Raw genomic sequence first — 22142 nt, 5'->3', positions numbered from 1 at the left:
CACCCCACCCCACATCCCACACCCCACCCCACACCACCACCGCCACCCCTCCCCTCCCCTCCCCACCCCACACCACCACCCCTTCCCACACCCCCCACCAGCACCACCCCCACATCCCACACCCTCCACCAGCACCACCGCCCCCCTCCCACACCCCCCACCAGCACCACCACCGCCCCCCTCCCACACCCCCCACCAGCACCACCGCCACCCCTCCCCACACCACCACCCCCACATCCCACACCCTCCACCAGCACCACCGCCCCCCATTCCCTCCCCACACCACCACCCCCCTCCCCTCCCCTCCCCTCCCCTCCCCACACCACCACCCCCACACCCCCCACCACCACCAGCACCAGCACCCCCCTCCCACACCAGCACCCGTCTTACCCCCGGGCCTTGCCCTCACCTGTCCCTGACGCTGCAGCGCTTCGGCGCCGGGCCGTTGCCAGGGAAGTGACGTCGCGGCGCCGGATGGCGGCGGCGGCCGCGGCCGGCGGTTGAGGGGAGGGGGGAGGAAGCTGGCGGCTGGGGTCTGGACCGGTGGCGGCGGCGTTGCTGGTCTCCCGGGAGCTGGGCGGGACCGGGGCCGGAGTCCGTACCTCCTGTCATCGGTGAGTGCAGCGGCTGCCGGACAGAACGGGAAGGTGGGGGTGGGGGGAGAGTGGGGGGGGGGGGTCGGAGTGAGGAAGGGAGAGGGGTAGGAGGGAGAGGAAGGGGTGGGGGTGAGGGTGGGGGGTGAGGAGGGTGGAGGTGGGTGGGGGGGGGTGAGGAGGGTGGAGGTGGGTGGGAGGGGGAGGAGAGGAGGTGGGTGGGGAGGGGGAGGGAGAGGAGGTGGGTGGGGAGGGGGAGGAGGTGGGGAGGGGGAGGAGGTGGGGAGGGGGAGGAGGGGGTGAGGGGAGGTGGGTGGGGAGGGGTTGAGGGGAGGTGGTTGGGGAGGGGGTGAGGGGAGGTGGTTGGGGAGGGGAGGAGGGGGTGAGGGGAGGTGGTTGGGGAGGGGGAGGAGGGAGTGAGGGGAGGTGGGTGGGGAGGGGGAGGAGGGGGTGAGGGGAGGTGGGTGGGGAGGGGGAGGAGGGGGTGAGGGGAGGTGGTTGGGGAGGGGGAGGAGGGGGTGAGGGGAGGTGGGTGGGGGAGGAGGGGGTGAGGGGAGGTGCGTGGGGGAGGAGGGGGTGAGGGGAGGTGGGTGGGGGGGGTTTGGGGAGGAGGGGATGGGGTGTTGGGGTGGGAGGGGGAGGTGGGGGAAGGGTGGTGGGGAGAGGAGGGGAGGGAGGGGATGGGAGGAGGGTGGTGGGGAGAGGAGCAGAATAGAGGGAGGGGAGGTGGAGAGGAACATCAGGGGTTTGGGGTGGGTGAAAGGATGTGTGGGTTGAGAGGGAAGGTGCAGGAGTTGTGTCGGAGGCGTAGAGTTGAGGTTGGAGGATGGATTGGGTGCATTGGTAGCAGGCTAGGATGGAAGGTGAAGGGGGTGGGGTAGTGTGTGTGTGAGGGCAAAGAGGGAGGTGCAGGGCTCGTGAGGGGGTAGAGTGGGAAGCTGGGGGTGAGTGGACTTGGATGGGAGTGAAGTGTGGGTGGGTGGATGGGGGGTGTATGAGGTTAGGGTGGGAGCATTGGTGGCAGCTAGCGTGCATGCTAAGATGGGGGTTGGTGGGTGGGGTCGTGTGGGTGAAGTGAGAGGGTGCAGGATTGGTGTGGGTGGTTGAGTGGGAAGTTGGATGGTGAGCTCGGATGGAAGTAGAGGGAGGTGTACTGTTCGTGGGTTTGGGTAGAGAGGGAGGGTGTAGGGTGGTTTGTGGGGGTATTAGTGGTGGGCTGGGTTGCAAGGCAGCAGTGGGGGTTAGGGTGGCTGGGGTCACGTGTGTCGGTGGTGTGGAGAATAGAGTGGGAGGTTTGGGGTGGGTGCTGGGCTGGAATGGGAGTGGATGGAGAGGTTAGGGTGGGTGAGGGAGTATTAATGAGGCCAGCGAAGGGAGGGTATGTGGGACTTGGGGTGGGTGTTGATGACTGGGGAGTAGTGGGTGTGATGTGCAGTGTGGCAGAAGAGGTGGGGTTGTAATCACAGTACTTCCGAATCAGGTTTATTATCACTGACTTCTATGTCATGAAATGTGTTGTTTTGCAGCAGCAGTGCAGTGCAAGACAACAATCTATAAATTACAAAAATAAGTAGTGCAAAAAAAAGAATAATAAGGTAGCGTTCGTGGGTTCATCTATCGTTCAAAAATCTGATGGCGGAGGGGAAGAAGCTGTTTCTGAATCATTAAGTTTGGGTCTTCAGGCTCCTGTACCTCCTCCCTGATGATAGTAACAAGAGGGCGTGTCCCAGATGGTGAGGGTCCTTGATGAGACGTTGCCTTTTTGAGGCACTGCCTCTTGAAGATGTCCTCAGTGGTGGGGAGGGTTGTGCCCTTGATGGAGATGCTGTATCTTTTACCATCTACATCTTCTTGCGATCCTGTGCATTGGCGTCTCCATACCAGGCTGTGATGCAACCAGTCAGAATGCTCTCCACCATACATGTATAGAAATTTGTAAGAGTCTTTGGTGACGTACCAAATCTCCTCAAACTCCTAACAAAGTCGAGCTGCTGGAGTGCCTTCTTCAAGATTGTGTCAATGTGTCAGGCCCAGGATATTTTCTCAGAGATGTTGATGCCTAGGAACTTGAAGCTGCTCACCCTTTCCACGATCTTTTACTAGCAAAAAGGATAGAGGGTTTTTTTTTAGTGTGAGGTGCTTTGAATCTTGGTTTGGCCGTGTGCGTATGTATACACGTATGCTTTGAGACTGCATTGCACAAGTTGGTAAATTTTAAAGCAAACATTAGTTGGATTTGGCAGCCCCAGAAAGATTAACTAATGCTTTTATTTTTGAATGCTCGCATTTTAACTTGTATTAAAAACAACTTTGCAGAAGCTGTACTGAATGACAACCATTTTCACTTGGGCACACGTCATTGCCTGATTCATGGCACCGGGTACCTCATGGTGTGAGGGCCACAGTCATTCAACCTGAAGTATAATGGCAACGAGCCAACTGACTGAGATTTTGGAGGCCACCAACAATAACGATAGGCAGGAACAAGTAAGAAATCTGTCAGATCATTGGATTCATCCAAAATCTTTCACCTGGGCGTGCCCAGATCATTCCTTTGTGAAGAAGATTTTACAGGTCGGCAGTGGGCTAGATAAACCCAAAGAAGGATCCAGGTGCCGTGTATGCATTGAGGTGGAACCCACAAGCAATTTTGATTCAAGGAAGCATTTTCCAATTGGGATCAATCAGTCGGCGGAACTGATTCTTGGCGAAAGTGATACATGGTTTGCAGAAGTAATTGATAAATGCGTTGAGACAATGCTGCTGGGAGAGCAGTGTGAAGTCCTTCTGGCTCCGGGTTTGGTGGAGGCAGGTACAGACCTTGCTGATGGACTGAAGTTCACTGTGAAACTGGAAGAGTTGACTCTCCGTAAAGACTCCTGGGAGATGACATTCGAAGAAAAGTGGCAAGCAGCAATGCACCACAAAACTAAAGGCACTGAGCATTTTAAAAACGGGAATCTCTTTGGAGCCACACGGCGCTACGCGAAATCGCTGAGGCTGCTGGTGTCAGTGAAATACGAAGTCCCTCCCGAGAAAGGAGAGGAGTACAACAAAGTCAGGTGCACACTGTACTCAAACCTGGCTGCCTGCCAGCTGAAGCAAAACCAGTACAGAAACGTCATCCAGAACTGCTCCAAGGCACTGGAGATAGAGCCCAACTCCGTGAAGTGCCTGTACCGTCGGGGTCAGGCCTATGCCTCCATCAATGAGGTTGACAAAGCCAAAGGGGATTTGAAGAGGGTGCTGAAGCTGGAGCCAGGAAACACAGCTGCTGTGCAGCAACTGAGAATTGTCACTAAACAAATCAGAGCCCAAAATGAAAAACTGGGCAAAGCAATGAGTAAGTTATTCAGCTAGGGCTGGCAAACATTTGCACACACTGTCCATTTGCTAAAACTGTCTTATTTAAGAAACATGTTCCTGAATACAGGAAGACTTCATGTTTTTGGATCAGTATGTATGTGTTTACAAAGGATCTTACTGTACTGTTGTGTACTTTGGGGTTATAACCACTATAAAGTTGCTTTGCACAAAAGCCCTCTGTTCATTCCACAATGTTAATAAATTTTGATGGGAAATTGTTAATTATCCAGATAGTTTTCAAAGTAAAGTAACTAGCTAATCTCTTGAGGTTTTGTTTGTAGATTTTGTTGGGGCTTGAAACACTGTGATAAGATTTAGCTGCTAAGTGGAACTGTCACTCATTGCTCCAATGTTTCCTGCTTTAAGTGGTCTGGATAATCACTGAGGCTATACGGAGTTTAACTGGTGTTTACATTTTGCATGTTGTTTTTGTACATTTCTGTCTTGGGAAAAGAAGTTTATTTGGATACCTTGACCGCAACCGTGATGTGTACTGTTCAATCAAAATTCTTAATTAAACTTCCAAATTTCCTGTGAAATTACCTTATGAAGTTGAATGTTTCTGTGAAGATTATTCGTCTTTGTACAACATATCTTGCTACTAAGGTGTAGTGTCTCACTTGCACCATTGCAAGGTCTTAATTGTAACCAGTGACAGACTTCCAGTATTTGCAGTACTCTGCTTGTGTAGAGAGAGACTGAATCCATGTTGGAGTAAATTACTGGTCAGGTTGGAGAGGAGTTTAATGAGAATGTGCATTGGACTGCTGTTTAATACCATGGAAAGCACAATAAAATGGTGGATGTCCTTGGCAATTCAAGCAGCATCTGTGGAAAATAAAACAAGTTCTGACCTTGCATCAAAAGTAGAAAATGTTAAAAATCAAACATATTTTAAGTAGCAGAGAAGGGAAAGGTGTGGAGAGAACAAAGGGAATGGTTTGTGATCGGGTGAGGACCAAGAGAGACTGAAGAATACAATACCATGGATTTCTGGAAACAGTGACTGGCCTTCAACACCCCTCAGCCAGCCTGGAACGGATGCAACTTCAACAGCACTCAAGGAGCTCAATACCTAGAATTGAGCACCCATTTGACTTGACTATTCACCACTCTGACCATTCATTCCCTCCACCATTGATCCACAATGCCTGCTGTTTTTATCATCTACAAAATGCACTGCAGGTCCTCGCCCAGGCTACTCCAACAGTGCCTCCTAAACCAACAACCTCTGCTACCACCAAGGACAAAGGCAGCGGGGCATGGGGATCTCACTATCAGTAGCTTCCCCTCCAAGTGGTGCACCATCCTGATTTGGAAATCTATTGCTGGCCGTTTGTCGTCACTGGGTCTCAGTCGTTAAACTCGATACCACTGTAGGAGCACCTTCACCAGAAGGACTGCAGTGGCTCAAGGAGGTAACTAATCATCTCTGAAGGCCAATTAGGGACAGGCCCTGACCTCCAGTGCTGTCTACGTGCAGTCTGCACCTTCTTGCTGCAAACATGCATTTCCACAAGGTTCTCCATTTTCCTTGCACATCCCAAAGATGTGCAGGTATGTTAATTACTGTAAGTTACCCCTAGTGTGTAGGTGAGTAAGTGGGAGGGGCAAGAGGAGCTTATGACTGCTGTAAACCTCTGGCCCAGCCCCCAATGTAGGTTAACGGCAAAAGAATCAAAGCTGTAGGGGTTCAGGGAAATCAGAGGAAGGAATGGGATTGTTCTGCTGGGAGCCAGTATGCACCTGATAGACTGAATGGCCTCCTTCGTAGTTATTACAACAAACTTAAATCTTCCACAGTACTCTGAGCTAAGAGTGTTTATTTAATGATTCATTCTAATAACATTATTTTACATAACATGAGGCAAATCAAGTTTACCACCATGGCTGAAGCAGTCTCATTTGATCATTTGCTGAGATTCCTGGTCCAAAGAAAGGTAAGACTGTGCCAGACATTGACCCACTATGCGTGTAGAGATGAGACATGTTATCGGCATTGTAAAATGACACCTGCCCTCCCCTATAGTCCAGATAAACACCAACCTTTGTTGGATTGATTTGGAGCTCAAGGTGCTCAGTATGTTTTGAATTTCTGTCTGTCTGTGCAAAGAAGTTGAAGAGTGATTGGATCCAGTTGGTTGCATGAGGACTGATAACCCAGTAGCCATTCTGCACAGTCATGTCTTTCATTTCGTGTCTGCTTACGGATTCATTCACAACCCCAACCGTCCACTTTGCCCCCTGGTCAACCTCGACCTCCCAATAGTGTTTCCCCGACGTAAATCGTTTCGATCCCAGCACACAGATATGGTTTAGAAATCGTTTTGAATTCTTCGGTAACTGCTGGTGCAGATATCCAACACATATCTTGGTCATGCTTTCAGATAAAATGAGCCTGGGGTGAGCCGAACTCGGAGCTAGGGTCAATTGAGTGAGTGCTGTAAGCCAGAAAGAAAATATCACATTAGTATCAATAAGGTGACCCAGTCTAAACCACAGTACCAGGAACACATTTATACGTAAACTTTCAGGTAATAAATATTAAGTTTCACTAGATTACCTAGTATTACTGAATGAATTTGATATCAGCATAACTAAGCTCTGTAGAGACAAGGTTTCTTAATTGATCTGTAACAGTGTAGTATGCCCATCCATTGCTCCTGCAAATGGGCTTAGAGAAGGGGAAACTGACTAGCTGCATGACTGCTGACAGCCTCCCTTACTGGAAAGAACTATTTTATCAGGGTGAGGGGCCCTCCTGATTGGCTACAAAGCTGCTTTTCGTGTTCACCTAAATTCAGGCAGCGTGCAGCACTAGAGCTTTCGTCAAAGCCTTCCCCAACTTCCAAACTAAACTAAAGTTAATAAATGTGCCTGAAAGCTTATCCTAAAATTTACCATTAATTTATATTTTCTCATATTATCTTGCAACATAGAAAGAGTCCATTCAGCCCATTGAGTCCATGCCAGCCCTCTGACCATTTCCATCAGGTCTATTCACGGACTTATTTCTCTGTTACCTATTCTCTCTCACTTGCCCATCAATTCCTCCCTCAATTCTCATAACAAGACGCCTGCACTAGGATTAATTAACAGCAACCAATCAACCTACCAACCCGCAAGTCTTTAGGATGTGAGAAAGTTCAGGATCGAACCCAGGTCTCTGGAGCTGGGAGGCAGCAACTTTAACTAACCAAATAAATATTACTGAGCAAGGTTAAATATTTTGTTCCCTGCAGGATGACATTGCTTAGAATTAATCCACATGAGGGCAGCTAATAGAGTTGCTGCCGCATAGCTCCAGAGACCCGGGTTCGAACCTGATCTCTGGTGTGGTCTGTGGTGCTTGCATATTTTCCCCTTGACCATATGGGTCTTCTACAGGTGCTGTAATCTTCTCCCGCATCCCAATGATTGGCAGGTTAATTGGTCACTGCCAATTACCCCGAGTGTGTATGTGATTAGCAAGAGAATCGGGGAAGTGAGGGAGAATAGGTTAAAGAGAACTAAGAGAATGGGATTGTTCTGATTTATTATCACTGCCTTGTATGTCGTGAAATTGCGGCAGCAGGATGATGCAAAGACATAAAATTACTATAAATTACAAAATAACTAGTGCAAAAAAAAAGGAATGACAAGGTTGTGTTCATGGACCATCAGAAATCTGATGACGGAGGGGAAGAAAGTGTTCCTGAATCACTGAGTGTGGGTCTTCAGGCTCCTGTACCTCCTCCCTGACAGTAGTAACGAGAAGAGGGTGTGTCCCGGATGGTGAGGGTCCTTAATGATGGATGCCGCCTTCTTGAGGTGCCAACTCTTGAAGATGTCCTCTGACGGCATAGACTCGAGGGACTGAAAGACCTCCCGTGTCATGACAAACGAATAATCAGCCAATAAAGATTTTGATTTTCAGTCCCAATTCTCAACTGGAACTGACTGGAAATTCAAAGTTGTTAACACCACAATTAACTTTGTGCACCCAGCAAACAGTGCTGCCTACCTGGTTTAATCGATTTCCTCATCTGCTTCCACACCACGTGCTGCAGGGGTCCCCCAAATTCACCAGTGAGTATGTCATTAACAACTTTGTTTTCTTGCCTGGTTTCGCCACTGCATTTTCAGAAAGATCAGTAAGTCTTGTTAATAGCTGTGTCCATACTCTGCACAGCTCTCACAGTGCAACACAAAAGTAGTCAAGGAACAAAATACAAGTATTTACCTCGCCTGGGGTGTTGTAATCTCCTAAAATAAAAACATAAAATATCAATTTGGTGTTTTACTTGACAATTTTCAGTTATATTTGTATTTCATTTGATCTGTGATATCTTATTTCTTAAGATTTAATCCCCTGATGCAGCCTTCAGTCTGATAAATGTTTTGGTACACTAGAGGGATTTTTTTTCCCTTTTCTCTCAACCTCTCCTCTCCCAACACCCATAACATCACTAACAGAGGGGGTTCATGCTTCTAATTTTATTCTGTAGCAAGTTGAGATGTATTGATTATGACTGATGTACAATTGGTTAGATCTCTTCAATATTAATCTGAAATATAATTTCTGAAGCAGTACAAGTTGGATATATTGCAATATTTCTTCTAAATTATATTATTCTGTCCCTATTTAGGATATTGGATTAAAAGTGAGGGGGGGGAGTGGGGAAGGTAGCAAGAAAGTGAGGAAGAGAAGATACCCTGCCAACAACTTTCTGTCCCTTCCATTGAGAAGTAGATCAAATTTATTTAAAACAAGGAGTTGTACCTGGGAGAAATAAGGGGCAAGTTCACTTTGTAGCCTGGATTGGAACTGACTGCAGATAAAGAATGAAGGAGTTCGTTAATTACTCCTGACTCGCCTTTCCCAATCAATTAAACTGGAGATAATTTTAACGCTGGTCAGAAGCTTAACAGAGGTTCTGTTCAACTTGATTGTCTTTCAGACATTACATCCAATTTCCCCTTGGGTTGATTGAGTGGATTTGAAATCAGGCTGAATATATCAGGCATTGCTCATTGGTACCATAGTAAACCAGATGAAATTCATCTGTACCAGAGTCTTTAATCCACAGTTTGCTGAACTCTGATATAAAAGAACAAACTGAACCCTACTTTTGGGGGTGAATCATTATCAAGGCAATATAAATTGACTTTCTACCTCTGTTGGGTCCTGACTAAAGTGATAGCAATGGTGCACCCCATACAAAACCATATCATGCTAAACACCATAGTGGATGCTTTTAAGTGATGTGCATTTGATGAATGCAATTGTTTAACATTAGCTTGATGTGATCACTGACCTGTTGCTGCACATAACTGAGCAACAAAAAGCTGCTGCAGAGCCTCGGCACTCTGCCCTTTCCTTCACCTTGTGTCTACCTGACCGTTCTTCTCTGTAGTTCACCCACACATGGTTTGTTTTTGAACTCCACATTGTTGCCAATCTCCAGAAGCACAAAAATCCACCCCAGTCGAATACTTTGAATAACTGCATTGATGTAAAATGTTGACCAGCAATGTTTCTGTTTGTGTCATTTCCACAGGGTGGATGTGGAGAGCATGTTTCCTCTTGTGGGAGAATCTAGAACCAGCGGTGGCTGTTTACAAATAAGAGGTTGCCCCTTTAAGACAGATGAAGCATTTTTTTTCCTCTCTGAAGGCCATGAACCTTTGGAACTCTCTTCCCTCAAGGGCAATGAAAGCAGAGTCTTTGAAACAGAGGTAGATAGATCCTTGATAAGCAAGGAGATGAAAGGTTCCTGTGGGTAGGTAGGAATGTGGCTTTGAGGTTACAATCAGATTGGCTATAACCTTTTAGAATAGTGGAACATTCTTGAGGGGCCGAGTGGCCTGCACCTGATCCTAATTCATAAGTTTGAACGCCTTCCAAAGCTTGAGTGATAACCGTCTTAACAAGAGAAGCAAGTTCATTTACTGTTGTCATAAATATGCATACAGGGTATAAATGCCGTGAAAATTAGCTTTTTGCAGCAGCACAGTACATCATAAGATGAGGACAAACATAAGTTAACAAACTTAAATTAACATAAATTAACAAATTATTCATAAACTTACACATGTAGATTGTTTTCTTTTAAAAGGGGGAGATTTTTGGCTGCTTAACTAATCTGAATGTTCATTTTGTTGTGGGTTAAACAATAACAAGTGAAATACATACCTTCAGTAAATTCCAGATCATCTGCAGGAGAGAAGGATTGTTATCTCCAGCTGGCCTGTGACTGGCCGTCAGCCTGTGCTGTAGTTCCTCCCCTCTCTTGCTGAGCCTTTGTTTCATTTCGTGTTCTTCCCTGTCAAGAATCTGGTGCAGTTCGGCAAACTCCCCCTCAAACTGGTGCATGAGCTCATCTATCCTTCTCTGCAAATATAATAACACATTTGTAATAGGAAATGCAAAGAGCTGGATGACTTTCTCATGAGGTAGAGTTGGAAAATTGTGAACAAGTATTTTAGTCATAGTCACAGAGAGATACAGCAAGGAAACCGGCCCTTCAGCCCACTGAGTCTGCACTGATTTATCTTTCTTTTTACAGTATTTTTACTGAATCCATGAAAAAAAAGAGTACATGCATCAAGAGAATAAAAATACTACTGAATACGTTGTATTAAATCATACTTAGATTACAATACTCTAAATTAATAATCACATATAGAAGTTAGTTATTAAAGGAAAAAAAAATTGAAATATTTTATTATAAAAACAATCTACTCCCACTACCAAAACCCGAAGCTGTTAGATGGGAAAAAACAACAAGGAAAACCCTTTAAAAACATAACCGTGTCAGCCAATATCTGTGTTTTAGTCCCCAAATCAGAGATTTTGAAAATAATTCAAAAAAGGTCCCCACAGGGTTAGAAAGTCTAGGTTAGGTTCAAAAACTAAACAACGAACCTTCTCTTGATCCAAGTATGTGATTTATCTTAAATCCTATTTTTCTTTTCTCCCCATATTCTCATCATTTAGTGAGAAGGGAACTTAGGGGTATACACTGTACCATATGTATACCACAGTCAGAGAGTCATGCAGCACAACCATTCAGCCCACCATGTCCTTACTGACTCTATCGCCCATCACCACTAATCCCACTTTCCCATGATAGACCAATATCCTTCTATGCCTTGACTATTCAAATACCTGCTGAATTGCCTCTTAAACATAGCAATTGATCTGATTCCATCACCTCCTCTGGCAGCATGTCCCTGATCTCAGCCACTCTTTGTGTAAACAAAAAACTTCACTCCCGTCTCTCACCAGAATCTGATGCCCTCCTGTTTTTGATACTCCTAACCACATGAAAAAAAGATCTACCCTCTCTATGCCCCTCGTAATTTTATGTCCGCCTATCTTCTAATCCAGGTAACATCCTGGTGATTTCCTCTGCCCTCTCTCTGGTGCAGTCACACCCTTCCTTATAGTGCGGTGACCAGAACTGCGCACAACGCTCCCGAGCGCGGGCTGAGCAGTGTTTTGCAGAGTTGCAACATGATGAACCAGCTTTTATATTCAGTGTCTCAACCCATGAAGGCAAGCATGCCATCTGCCTTCTTCACCACCCTATCAACCAGAGCCTGCGGGCACGTACCACCAGATTTAAGGACAGTTTCTACTCCACTGTGATAAGACTATTGAACGGTTCCCTTATACAATGACAAGGACTATGACCTCACGATCTACCTTGTTGTGACCTTGCACCTTATTGCACTGCACTTTCTCTGTAGCTGTGACACTTTACTCTGTGCTGTTATTATTTTTACCTGTACTACACCAATGCATTCTGTATAACTCAATGTAACTGCACTGTGTAATGAATTGACCTGTACGATCGGTATGCAAGACAAGTTTTTCACTGTACCTCCGTACCAGTGACAATAATAAACCAATACCGATCCCAATTCCAGTGAGGATAAACCCACCTGCTCGATTCTCTCCCTCCTAACGATGAACTTTAACAACACTTGTGATCTACGAAGCACTGTACTACCTGAATGCACTGTGTAATGAATTGATCTGTACGAACGGTATGCAAGAAAAGTTTTTCAATGTAGCTCAGTATAAGTGACAACAATAAACCAATCCCAATCCCAATCCCAGACGTGTGTTGCCACTTCCAGGGAACGATGGATACGAAGCCCAAGGTCTCCCTGATTGTGCATTGTTCTAAAAGGGGTGCGGGGACAGAGATACCTGGGTACTGGAGCATGTCATTCAAAGTAGCAGGCAGTTAATAAGCCATACACAGTTCTCCGGGCATAGAATATAAAAGCAGTTACACTGAACCTTTATAAAACACTGGTCAGGCCTCTACCGGAGTATTGTGTCCACCTCATTACAGGAAGGATGTGAGGACGTCAGAGAGGGTCTACAAACGGTTCCCACCAATGGTTCCTGGGATGAGGTTAGAGGGGCTGGGACTGTTTCCTTCAGAGAAGGGAGACGTGACAAAAGTATGTAGGACAGCGGGAGGATAGTGGGAGATCGTTCCCGTTGGTGGAGGGGTCAAGGACGAGAGGTCACAAAAGACAAAGTGACAGGAGGGTGAAGTGTCCTACGCAGGTTGTGACTGGGATCTGGAGGTGGTTCTGGGCATCGGCCTGAAGGGAATAAACCGGGCCATTTGAAAGGGGAAAAGAAACTTTAAGATGCCATGTCAGGAATCCACCACAGCCAGACTGCGAGTTACCAAACACCAAACAAAACCGAAACCGAAGCAGGTAGGGGGTTCAGCGACCATTGCCAGGGGGGGTGAGAGGGACACATCCCGCACCGTGAGAGCTGCAGCGTAGGCAGGGAGGCGTTGGGCACCGGCCGGCTGGTTCCTTCCGGTGCCACGGAACCCACGCAGCGTTTCTCCCCACTCTCTCTCCCCCGAACTGTCCCGGAGGCTTCGGACGTTCTCCACGATACTCGCCAGCTGCCTGTTGGGCTTCAGCACTTTCTCTGGAAAGAAGAGTCGGCATTCCGGGCACGAACACTCGCCGTTCTCCCAAAAGGAGGAGATGCAAGCTTCGCAGAAGGTGTGACCGCAGTCCAGGAACACGGGGTCTTGGTAAAACTCAAGGCAGATGGAGCACGAAAGATCTTTGCTCAGGTTTAAGAGATGGTTCATTGTCGCCATTGGGGCGAGCAGACGAGGGCACTTCCTTCTTCTCACTTTCGTTTTCTTCATTCGGAGGCAGGAGGCGGGTCAGAATAACTAGAGTAATCCACTTTCAACCCTCCCTCCCCAAAAGACAACCCTTCCAGTCTTTTAGAATTGGCCCGATAGAGATTTGGAGATGGGGGTCAAATGCAGGCGAACGGTGTTTGTAACTCAATAACCTTCCCCAATCCATCAAGATCAAACAATCCTGACCCTGCTCCTTAATGACTTGTTGTTATATATTTTAACGATTTGGATATGAATGTAGGAGGTGTGATCGGTAAGTTTTCAGGTGACTCGAGTAGTTGGTGGCGAGGTTACAGAGGATGTCGATCAGATGGTAAATTGGACAGATGGAATTTAATGCCGAGGTGAGACATTTTGGGAGGTCTAATCGCGGTCGGATGTACACCAAGAATTGTTGGGTCCTGGAGAGGAGCAGAAGGACCTTGGTGGACAGGTCCAAGGATCCCTAAAGGTGGCAGCACAGGTAGATAAGGTGGTGAAGAAGGCATACGGGATACAGGCCTTTATCAGCTTGGTACAATGTTGTAAAACTTTGATGAGGTCTGTGCACAGTTCTGAATGCCACACTGTAGAAGGATGTGATTGCACTGAGGAGATTTACCAGGATGTTGCCTGGGTTGGAGTGTTTCAGTTAGGAGGAGACACTGAATAAGCTGGGTTTGTTCTCCTTGGAGCTGAGGAGGCTGAGGGGTGGGGGAGTCGGATAGATGTATACAAAATTATGAGAGGCATGGGTGTGGTGAATCATGAGAGACTATAATGGAAACTATAAATATAATTCCCCCTAATGGAGATGTCAAAAACCAGAAATCCTCGGTTTAAGGTGAGGATTAAGAAGGGATCTGAGGAAAAGACCTTTTCACCCAGAGAGTGGTTGCAATCTGGAACACATGGCCTGAGAGGAGAGTGGAGACAGAGACTCTATAATATTTAAGAAGTATGTGGATGAGCACTTGAATCACCAAGGCCTAGGAGGCTACAGCCCAAGAGCTGGCTAATGGGATGGTATAGATGGGGACTTGATGATCAATGTGGACATGGTGGGCCTGTTTCTGTGCCAGATGACTCTATACCTCCATGGATCATATAAAAGGAATGCGTTCTTCATTGGTTCATTACGATACAGAAGGAGGCCATTGGTCCTATCGAGTCCATACCAGCTCCCAGCAGAGCAGTCCATCAACCCCTATAACTTACCCTTTCTCAGTCACCCACCAACTCTCCTCCAATTCTTTTTTTATCACTACACTAAGGAACAATTAATCTGGCCAATGAACCTGCCAGCGCATCTTTTGGATTGTGGGAGGGAAGTCAAAGTCAAGGTTGAGTTTATTGCCATCTGCACAGGTACATGCCTGCACAGGTGCAATGAAAAACTTACTTGCAGCAGCATCACAGGCACAGAGCATCAGATAAGCAGCATTCACAAGAAAAACATAAATTAAGCATCAATTGTTCACAATTTTTACAAGAAAGAACAGAATTAGAATACAATTTAGTTTGAATGAAAAAGTAAATTCTTTCAAATGAAAAGCAAAAGCATCCTATCACTTCTTACCAGAAGAATTTGCCTGAACCAAATGCCCTCCTTGTGCCACGTGCTATAGAGGAACTCGAGTGCCCAATGGCCTTTATCTGTCCTGCACCAAATTCTGTCTGCTGTAACTTCAGTGAGGTGCATTGCACACTTCTTCAGCTGAAGGGGTTCTATAAATACAGCTGTCATTGCTTCATATCGTTGATTTAAAATGGTAAGTGTTGATTACTGGACGGTTTTACCCCATGGTGCATTAGGTTGCCAGATCCGACATGTGATTACTCATGGGAGTCACCTAAGAAGGTGGTTGCCAAATGATATACGATGGTGGTCACAGAATCACAGAGAGATACAGCACGGAAACAGGCCCTTTGGCCCACAAAGTTCATGCTGACCATCAAGCACCCATTTTTAACTAACCCTACCCTAAACTATTTTATTCTTCTTCCATTTCCCATCAACTCCCTCCCCCCCCCCCAACTCCTCCCAATCCCACCACCAGATTCTAACACTAGCCAACATACTTTGGGATGTGTGAGGACACCGGAGCACCCAGGGGGAAACCCACGCGGTCACAGGGAGAACGTGCAAACTCCACGCACACAGACAGTGCCGGAGGTTGGGATCGAACTCAGGTCTCTGGAGCTGTGAGGCAGCAGCTCTACTGCTGCGCCACTGAGTTGCCCTACTTCAAACACTTCTGTTTTAAACGTTTTTCATATGTTGGATTCTTAAGCATGTCCTTCAGCACAATCAAAATACTCAGATTAGCAAGCAAGTATTCAGAACCTAATGGTGATCCGTCATGGATACAAGACACACGACCGAACAATGCACAACATCATGTAGGCTGAAGTCAGCATGGTTTCCTTAAGGGGAGATCTTGCCTGACAAATCTTTTGGAATTCTTTGAGAAAGTAACAGGCAGGATAGACAAAGGAGAGTCAGTGGATGTTGTTTACTTGGATTTTCAGAAGACCTTTGACAAGGTGCCACACATGAGGCTGCCAAACAAGATAGGAGCCCATGGTATTACAGGAACAGTACTAGCATGGATAGGAGATCGGCTGACTGGTAGAAGACAAAGAGTGGGAGTTAAAGGGGCCTTTTCTGGTTGGTGTTCCGCAGGGGTCGGTGTTGGGTCCACCATTTTTCACATGATATGTTAGTGATCCGGATTATGGAATCGAGGGCTTTGTGGCCAAGTTTGCAGACGATACAGAGATAAGTGGAGGGGCAGGGAGTCTGCAGAAGGACTTGGACAGGTTGGGAGAATGGGCAATGAAGTGGCAGATGGAATATAGTGTAGGGAAGTGCACAGTCATGCACTTTGGTAGAAGGAATAAAGGCTCAGACTATTTTCTAAACAGGGAGCGAATTCAGAAATCAGAGGCGCAAAGGGACTTGGGAGTCCTAGTGCAGGATTCCCTAAAGGTTAACTTGCAGGTTGGATCAGTAGCAAGGAAGGCAAATGCATTATTAGCATTCATTCTGAGAGAACTAGAATATAAAAGCAAGGATGTGATGCTGAGGCTTTATAAGACGTTGGTCAGACCACATCTGGAGTATTGTGAACAGTTTTGGGCCCCTTATCTAAGGAAGGATGTGCTGGCATTGGAGAAGGTCCAGAGGAGGTTTGCAGGAATGATCCCAGGACTGAAAGGGTTAACGTATGAGGAGTGTTTGACGGCTCTGGGCCTGTACTCACTGGAGTTTAGAAGGATGAGGGGGGATCTCATTGAAACCGACCAAATATTCAAAAGCCTGAATAGAGTGGATGTGGAGAGGATATTTCCAGTAGTGGGAGAGTCTAGGACCAGAGGGCACAGCCTCATTATAGAAAGGCGTCCCTTCAGAAAAGAGATGAGAAGGAATTTCTTTAGCCAGAGGGTAGTAAATCTGTGGAATTCATTGCCGCAGACGGCTGTGGAGGCCAAGTCATTGGGTATATTTAAAGTGGAGGTTGATAGGTTCTTGATTAGTAAGGGCGTCAAAGGTAACGGGGAGATGGCAGGAGAATGGGGTTGAGAGGGAAACAAAAATCAACCATGATCGAACGGCGGAGCAGACTCGATGGGCCGAATGACACAATTCTGCTCCTATGTCTTACGATCATTAAAAGCCATTATGAAAGGATAGTTAAACTTCAGTGAGGATGAATGGTCAGTTCACCAGGAAATCAGGGAAGTTTGAGTCTGGTGAATAACATGACCCATTGAAATTATCTGAATCAGAATTGCACTTAGGAGTGAAACATGAAAATTTAAAAGGAGATTGGACAATGTTATCTAGTTGGGGAGCTGCTGACAAGGGTAAGTTGAACATTGTCTCCAAGTGATGTGGGTGAGGTTAACAATGTTTTATAGGAAGTTTTGTTGCTTTAAATCAAACACTTTCATGGTGTCATTTGAGAGATGAATGTTGGCTAGTGCTTGTGGAAATCCAGTGCAATCTGTGCTTGGTGTTCATTTTCAGTGAGCGGGAGCCAGGACTTGGACCGTGAAGCGGGAGTTTTCAAAAGAGGTGAGTCTCTGTGCTTGCTGTGCTTTTTTAGTGAGCAGGGGCCTTAAGGAGGCACACTTGCATATTGTTAGTAATAATTGGCTAATTAGCTAATCGGCCGCAATCAATAAAAAGATGCTAGGGCCATTGTGTGAGTGGCTCTGGCTCTGGCAGTGCGAGCAGCTCTTTCGAAAGAAAAGTATTGGGTAAGAACAAGTAAGGTCTTTATTTTGTTGTCTGTAAATCCTTAGTCCTTGATTTGGGTAGGATGGCAGTGGAATGCTCCTCCTGTAAGATGTGGGATGTCAGGGAACCTCACAGTCTCCCTGATGACTACATCTGCAGGAAGTGCACCCAGTTATTTTGTGAGACACCTGACCCTGAGATGTACAGGGTAAAAGACAGAAGTGACAGATTGTAAATGGAGGCCTGGATTATTTGATGGTATAGCCCAGACAAAGAGGGCAGAGGGAGGGGGAGACTTTAACAGGATTTTGAGTTATATGAGACAGCTGGTTATAGAATCACAGAGATGTACAGCCCAGAAACCATCCCGTATAGCCCACTTTGTACATGATGCTGAGCCATGCCAATCCCATTTGCCTGCATTAGGCTGATATCCCTCTGTTCCTTTCCTGTTCATGTACCTGTCCAAATTTCTTTTAAACACTGTAATTATATCTGCCTTGACCACCTCCTCTGGCAACTCACTCCAGATAAACACCATCGTGTGAAAAACTTACCCCTGAGTAAGTTACCTCTGAGACTTACATTTGTAACTTATTGTTGAAGGTGACTTCTGAACTTGCCTCTGAGACATGTGCATGCTTTCTCAGACTTTATAGTCTGGAGAGACTTGTCCCTTGTGTACACATTGAGATGAAGATGAGTGGAGTTCAGATGAGTCCAACAACAAGTGAGTATATTTTAAATTATAAAATTTGTATCAGTTCACCCTAGAACTCTCATGCCCATATAGAACAGTACAGGCACTTCGGCCCACAATGTTGTGCTGACCTTTAAACCTCACCTTAGACTATCTAACCTATTCCTACCACATATCCCTCTATTTCAAATTCCTCCATATGCTTATCTAGCAATCTCTTGAATTTGACCAATGTACCTGCCTCCACCACCGCCCCAGGCAGTACATTCCACACCCCAACCACTCTCTGGGTAAAAAAACCTTCCTCTGATATCTCCCTTGAACTTCCCACCCATTACTTTAAAGCCATGTTCTCTTGTATTGAGTATTGGTGCCCTGGGAAAGAGGCGCTGGCTGTCCACTCTATCTATTCCTCTTAATATTTTGTACACCTCTATCATGTCTCCTCTCATCCTCCTTCTCTCCAAAGAGTAAAGCCCTAGCTCCTTTAGTCTCTCCTCATAATCCATCCTCTCTAAACCAGGCGGCATCCTGGTAAATCTCCTCTGCACCCTTTCCAACGCTTCCACATCCTTCCTATAATGAGGTGATCAGAACTGGACGCAGTACTCTGTGTGGCCTAACTAGAGTTTTGTAGAGCTGCATCATTACCTTGCGGTAGTCCAGATTTTAATCTGTACTCATAATGTACACATCCTGGGTGTGCTGCATGGGACACTGTAGAAGTCTGTTTGTTCCATATCTGAATTTGACAAATGTATTTCATGGTTTTTGTCTTCTATTTCTACATTTAAAATGGATGGTTCTCCTTCCCCCGATATTTTTTTTTCTTTAAAGAAAAAGGAGAGTCATCCTTGATATCTGACCTATGTTATTTGATCGGGCAGTGCAGAGGGTTGCTTACGAAACACAATGTACTTAATGCTGTGAAAATTTGATGGGCCAGTGTAACGGGTGCACCAGTGTGTTCACATGTCCTGTACTTGCATGAATGTATTTGCTGTGACATTGGAGGTGTAGTTTTCATCAGAATCTAAAATGTGATGTACTTGCCCTTGGTATACTTTGTGGGACAATATGTAGATGTTTATTCAGTGTCTAATCCTTGTGAGCATTTAATGGAATTAATAGTATGTATCACACCTTCCTTTGGCTCATTTGCTGCTCAATGTAGAGGGAGCACTCTTTGCTACCTAACCCTCAATATACCATATGGCAGAAGTTTCATTCACTATCTAACCAAATGTGTATCTACTCTACATTTACATCTTGCTGTAGCTACCCAGACCAAAGATGATTTCATGCTTTTCAATTTATTACTTTATTCATGAAGTTGGTTATCAGCAGAAACTCTGTTTCTGAAGCAATCTTATTAAACAAAACTTAACAAAAGGGGTTTGAAATAGGTGCCTATTAACAAAGAAATGATTGGCCAAAGTCGAGCAACTTAAATATTGCCAATACTTTGAGATTTCTTTCAATAAGCTTGAGGAGTCACTTGCGTAAATTTAGAACCTGCTGAGATTTTATTTCATTCCAAAGTGGGGCAAGGTACGATGTAATGTGGTGGAGTCAAGATATGATAATCATTCAGGAAATCATTTACAGACACAGGGTTGCAAAATTCTGGAGCACATCCCAGTAAAAGGCAAGCTGCTGGGGACAACTGAAGCTTGCAAGACTGAGGTAGCTGGATTTTGGTTAAGTTAATGGTATGGAGGGATATGAAGCTGAAGCAGATATATAATGCACACACATCAGTAATAAGCAGCATTCAGTAGCTCCAATAGTTGCATTGGTACATTTTTGAGGGGAGGAACTTTAGGAGTCTGAGCATCAGTGCAACCTTTTTCCTTTATTTATTCAAGGGATGTGGGCTTCGCAGACTGAGCCAGTTGCCCATCCCTAACAGCCCTTGAGAAGATGGTGGTGAGCTGCCACCTTGAACCACTGCAGTCCTTAAGGTGTGGCTATACTCACAAGATAGCTGTTAGGGAGGGAGTTCCAGCATTCTGGCCCAGCACTGGTGAAGGTATATCCAAGTGTATGGCTTGGAGGGAAAATTCCAGGTGTGTACCCATGCTTCTGCTGCTTTTGTCCTTATTGCTGTTAGAGGTCATGGCTTCAGCAGGTATGGTGTAAGGTGTCCTGGTAAGTTGCTGCAGTGCATCCTGTAAATAGTCGTTGTCCACCACCACTCCTGGAAACCGTGGAATATTTCTGGAAAACCTGCACGAAATGCCATAGATTCAACATCAGAGTGGGCACCCTGATGTTCAAAGACTCCACACCATCCCTGTGCAGGGACCCAAGAAACCTCCCAGCTCTGCACTGAGGCAACAGTGAGAAGCCCTGGCCATCCATCTGCCTCTGCTAACAGCGTGATTGCCTTTGTTACCTTAATGGCCAAACGATCCATTTTGCTTAAATGGAAGGATCCAATACCCCCTACTACTTTTCAATGGTTCTCTCAAACTATATCATGTTTAAACTTGGAAAAAATTAGGAGTGGTACTGTTGATCCTTCACTTAAATTTGAAGATATATGGAGTCCATTTATTCAATATCTTCACATTATATAGATCCCCTTGTAATAACCTTTCAACTTAGGGGAATGGAGTTGATGACATAATATTACTCTGTTTCTACTGAGAAACTTTAGTCCAGTTTTTTTTTCTGTTTGTTTTTTTTTTGAATTTTTTTTCTTTAGCTTAGTTTGGTTTGATATATTGTTTATAAATCTTCTTATTGTTTTGGGGATTTTTTCTTTCTTTTATATTTTATAATAAATCTTTTTCTTTCCTTTCTTTTATATTATATTCATTCACTAAGAGATTGTTGGATCTACAGATTTTTTTATATACTTTATTGTTTTTTGATTATCCATACCATGATTGTTCTCCTGATCTTTGTATTACATGTACAAACATTGATGTTATATATTAATCTGTATTAATTTGAAAACTAATAAAAAGATTGAAAAAGAAAGAAGACAAAGCCAAGGTCAACATCAGAAGCGATGACCCACAGAGTGGGACGCAGTGCAGGCAGAGAGTTTGATAACCTCACATGTTTCATTAAGGTCAGTCGACCCATCAACAAGTCTCATCTCCCACCAAAATCTTCACTAACTATACTCACAACACACCTCTTGCAACACAATCTCCCTTAACCACCCCTCCTACCAAACTTCACTTGACCTACAACACACCCACCACGATTCTAAAGCGCACACACTAGCCATACAGCAGACGTGGCTGCCAGCTATTCAACCATGACGTGCACTTCATGCTGATATGTTGCGACTGACACACTTTTCACAGGAGGAGTCACCCACCAACAGTAACAATGCAGCCGTGTGGACGTGTTCGATGGATTGGAGAAAATGGAGTTGCTGATCAATGTTTTACCCATTTATTCATTTGCTTCAGGACTCCTGCAAGCCCAGAATTTATTGCCCAATCCTAATTGTCCTCGAAGGTGGGGGGGGGGGGGGGGGGGGCGGTGAGCCACCGCCTTGAACCTCTGCAGTCCTTCTGGTGAAGGTGCTCCCACAGTGCCACTGGGGATGGAGTTCCAGGATTGAGACCCAGTGACGATGAAGGTCTGGCAATCTATTTCCCAGCCATGATTGGTGCTAACTGAAGGTTGTGGTGTGACCTTCACCCTCCTGACAGTTGAGGTCGTAGATTTAGGAGGTGCTGCCGGAGTAGTCTGCATTTTGTAGACGGTGCACACTGCAGCCACTGTGTGCCAGAGGTGGAGGGAGTGAGTGTTTAGGCTGGTGGGTGGGGTGCTTGTCGTAGGCTGCTTTGCTCTGGATGGAGGTGAGCTTCCTGAGAGTTCCTGAATTTGCACGCACGCAGACAAGTGCAGAGTATTTCAGCACACTACTGACTTGTGCCTTGCAGATGGTGGAAGGCTTCGGGGTGTCAGGAGGTGAGTCACTCACCACAGGATACCTGCTGTTTTATCGACAGTGTTTGTGTGACTGATCCAGTTGGGTTTCTGGTCAATGGCAGTCCCCAGGATAGGGGTGAACATGACCGAGTCCCTGACCAATGGCAGCAGAGGGA

At 45.8% G+C, this 22142-nt stretch overlaps 2 protein-coding genes across 2 annotated transcripts; one reads left to right on the top strand and one right to left on the bottom strand.

Moving 5' to 3' along the window:
- Positions 1-479: 479 nt before the first annotated feature.
- On the top strand, positions 480-4500 carry LOC127585862 (FK506-binding protein-like). The gene is made up of 2 exons (XM_052043568.1): positions 480-614; positions 2910-4500. The coding sequence occupies exon 2, from the start codon at positions 3018-3020 to the stop codon at positions 3951-3953; it is 936 nt and encodes a 311-aa protein (XP_051899528.1). The 5' UTR covers positions 480-614; positions 2910-3017; the 3' UTR covers positions 3954-4500.
- Positions 4501-5811: 1311 nt separating this feature from the next.
- Positions 5812-13101, bottom strand: LOC127585860 (zinc-binding protein A33-like). The gene is made up of 5 exons (XM_052043564.1): positions 12740-13101; positions 10135-10332; positions 8182-8204; positions 7963-8072; positions 5812-6400 (listed from the first exon to the last, which is right to left on the bottom strand). The coding sequence occupies exons 1-5, from the start codon at positions 13088-13090 to the stop codon at positions 5838-5840; spliced, it is 1245 nt and encodes a 414-aa protein (XP_051899524.1). The 5' UTR covers positions 13091-13101; the 3' UTR covers positions 5812-5837.
- Between the last annotated feature and the right edge of the window lie 9041 nt (positions 13102-22142).

This window comes from Pristis pectinata, chromosome 34 (genome assembly GCF_009764475.1).
Source record: "Pristis pectinata isolate sPriPec2 chromosome 34, sPriPec2.1.pri, whole genome shotgun sequence".
Classification (NCBI taxonomy): Eukaryota; Metazoa; Chordata; class Chondrichthyes; order Rhinopristiformes; family Pristidae; genus Pristis; species Pristis pectinata.
The sequence above is the reverse complement of the archived record's forward strand: the minus strand, read 5'-3'. Positions and strand labels throughout refer to the sequence as shown.

What these genes read in the sequence shown, in the direction of transcription:
- LOC127585862 (XM_052043568.1), top strand. Translation starts at nt 3,018, where the DNA reads ATGGCAACGAGCCAACTGACTGAGATTTTGGAGGCCACCAACAATAAC.
- LOC127585860 (XM_052043564.1), bottom strand. Translation starts at nt 13,090, where the DNA reads ATGGCGACAATGAACCATCTCTTAAACCTGAGCAAAGATCTTTCGTGC. An exon ending in TGATCTGGAATTTACTGAAG is followed by an intron (nt 8,205 to 10,134) that starts GTATGTATTTCA and finishes TTTTTATTTTAG; the next exon opens with GAGATTACAACACCCCAGGC. An exon ending in ATTACAACACCCCAGGCGAG is followed by an intron (nt 8,073 to 8,181) that starts GTAAATACTTGT and finishes CTGAAAATGCAG; the next exon opens with TGGCGAAACCAGGCAAGAAA.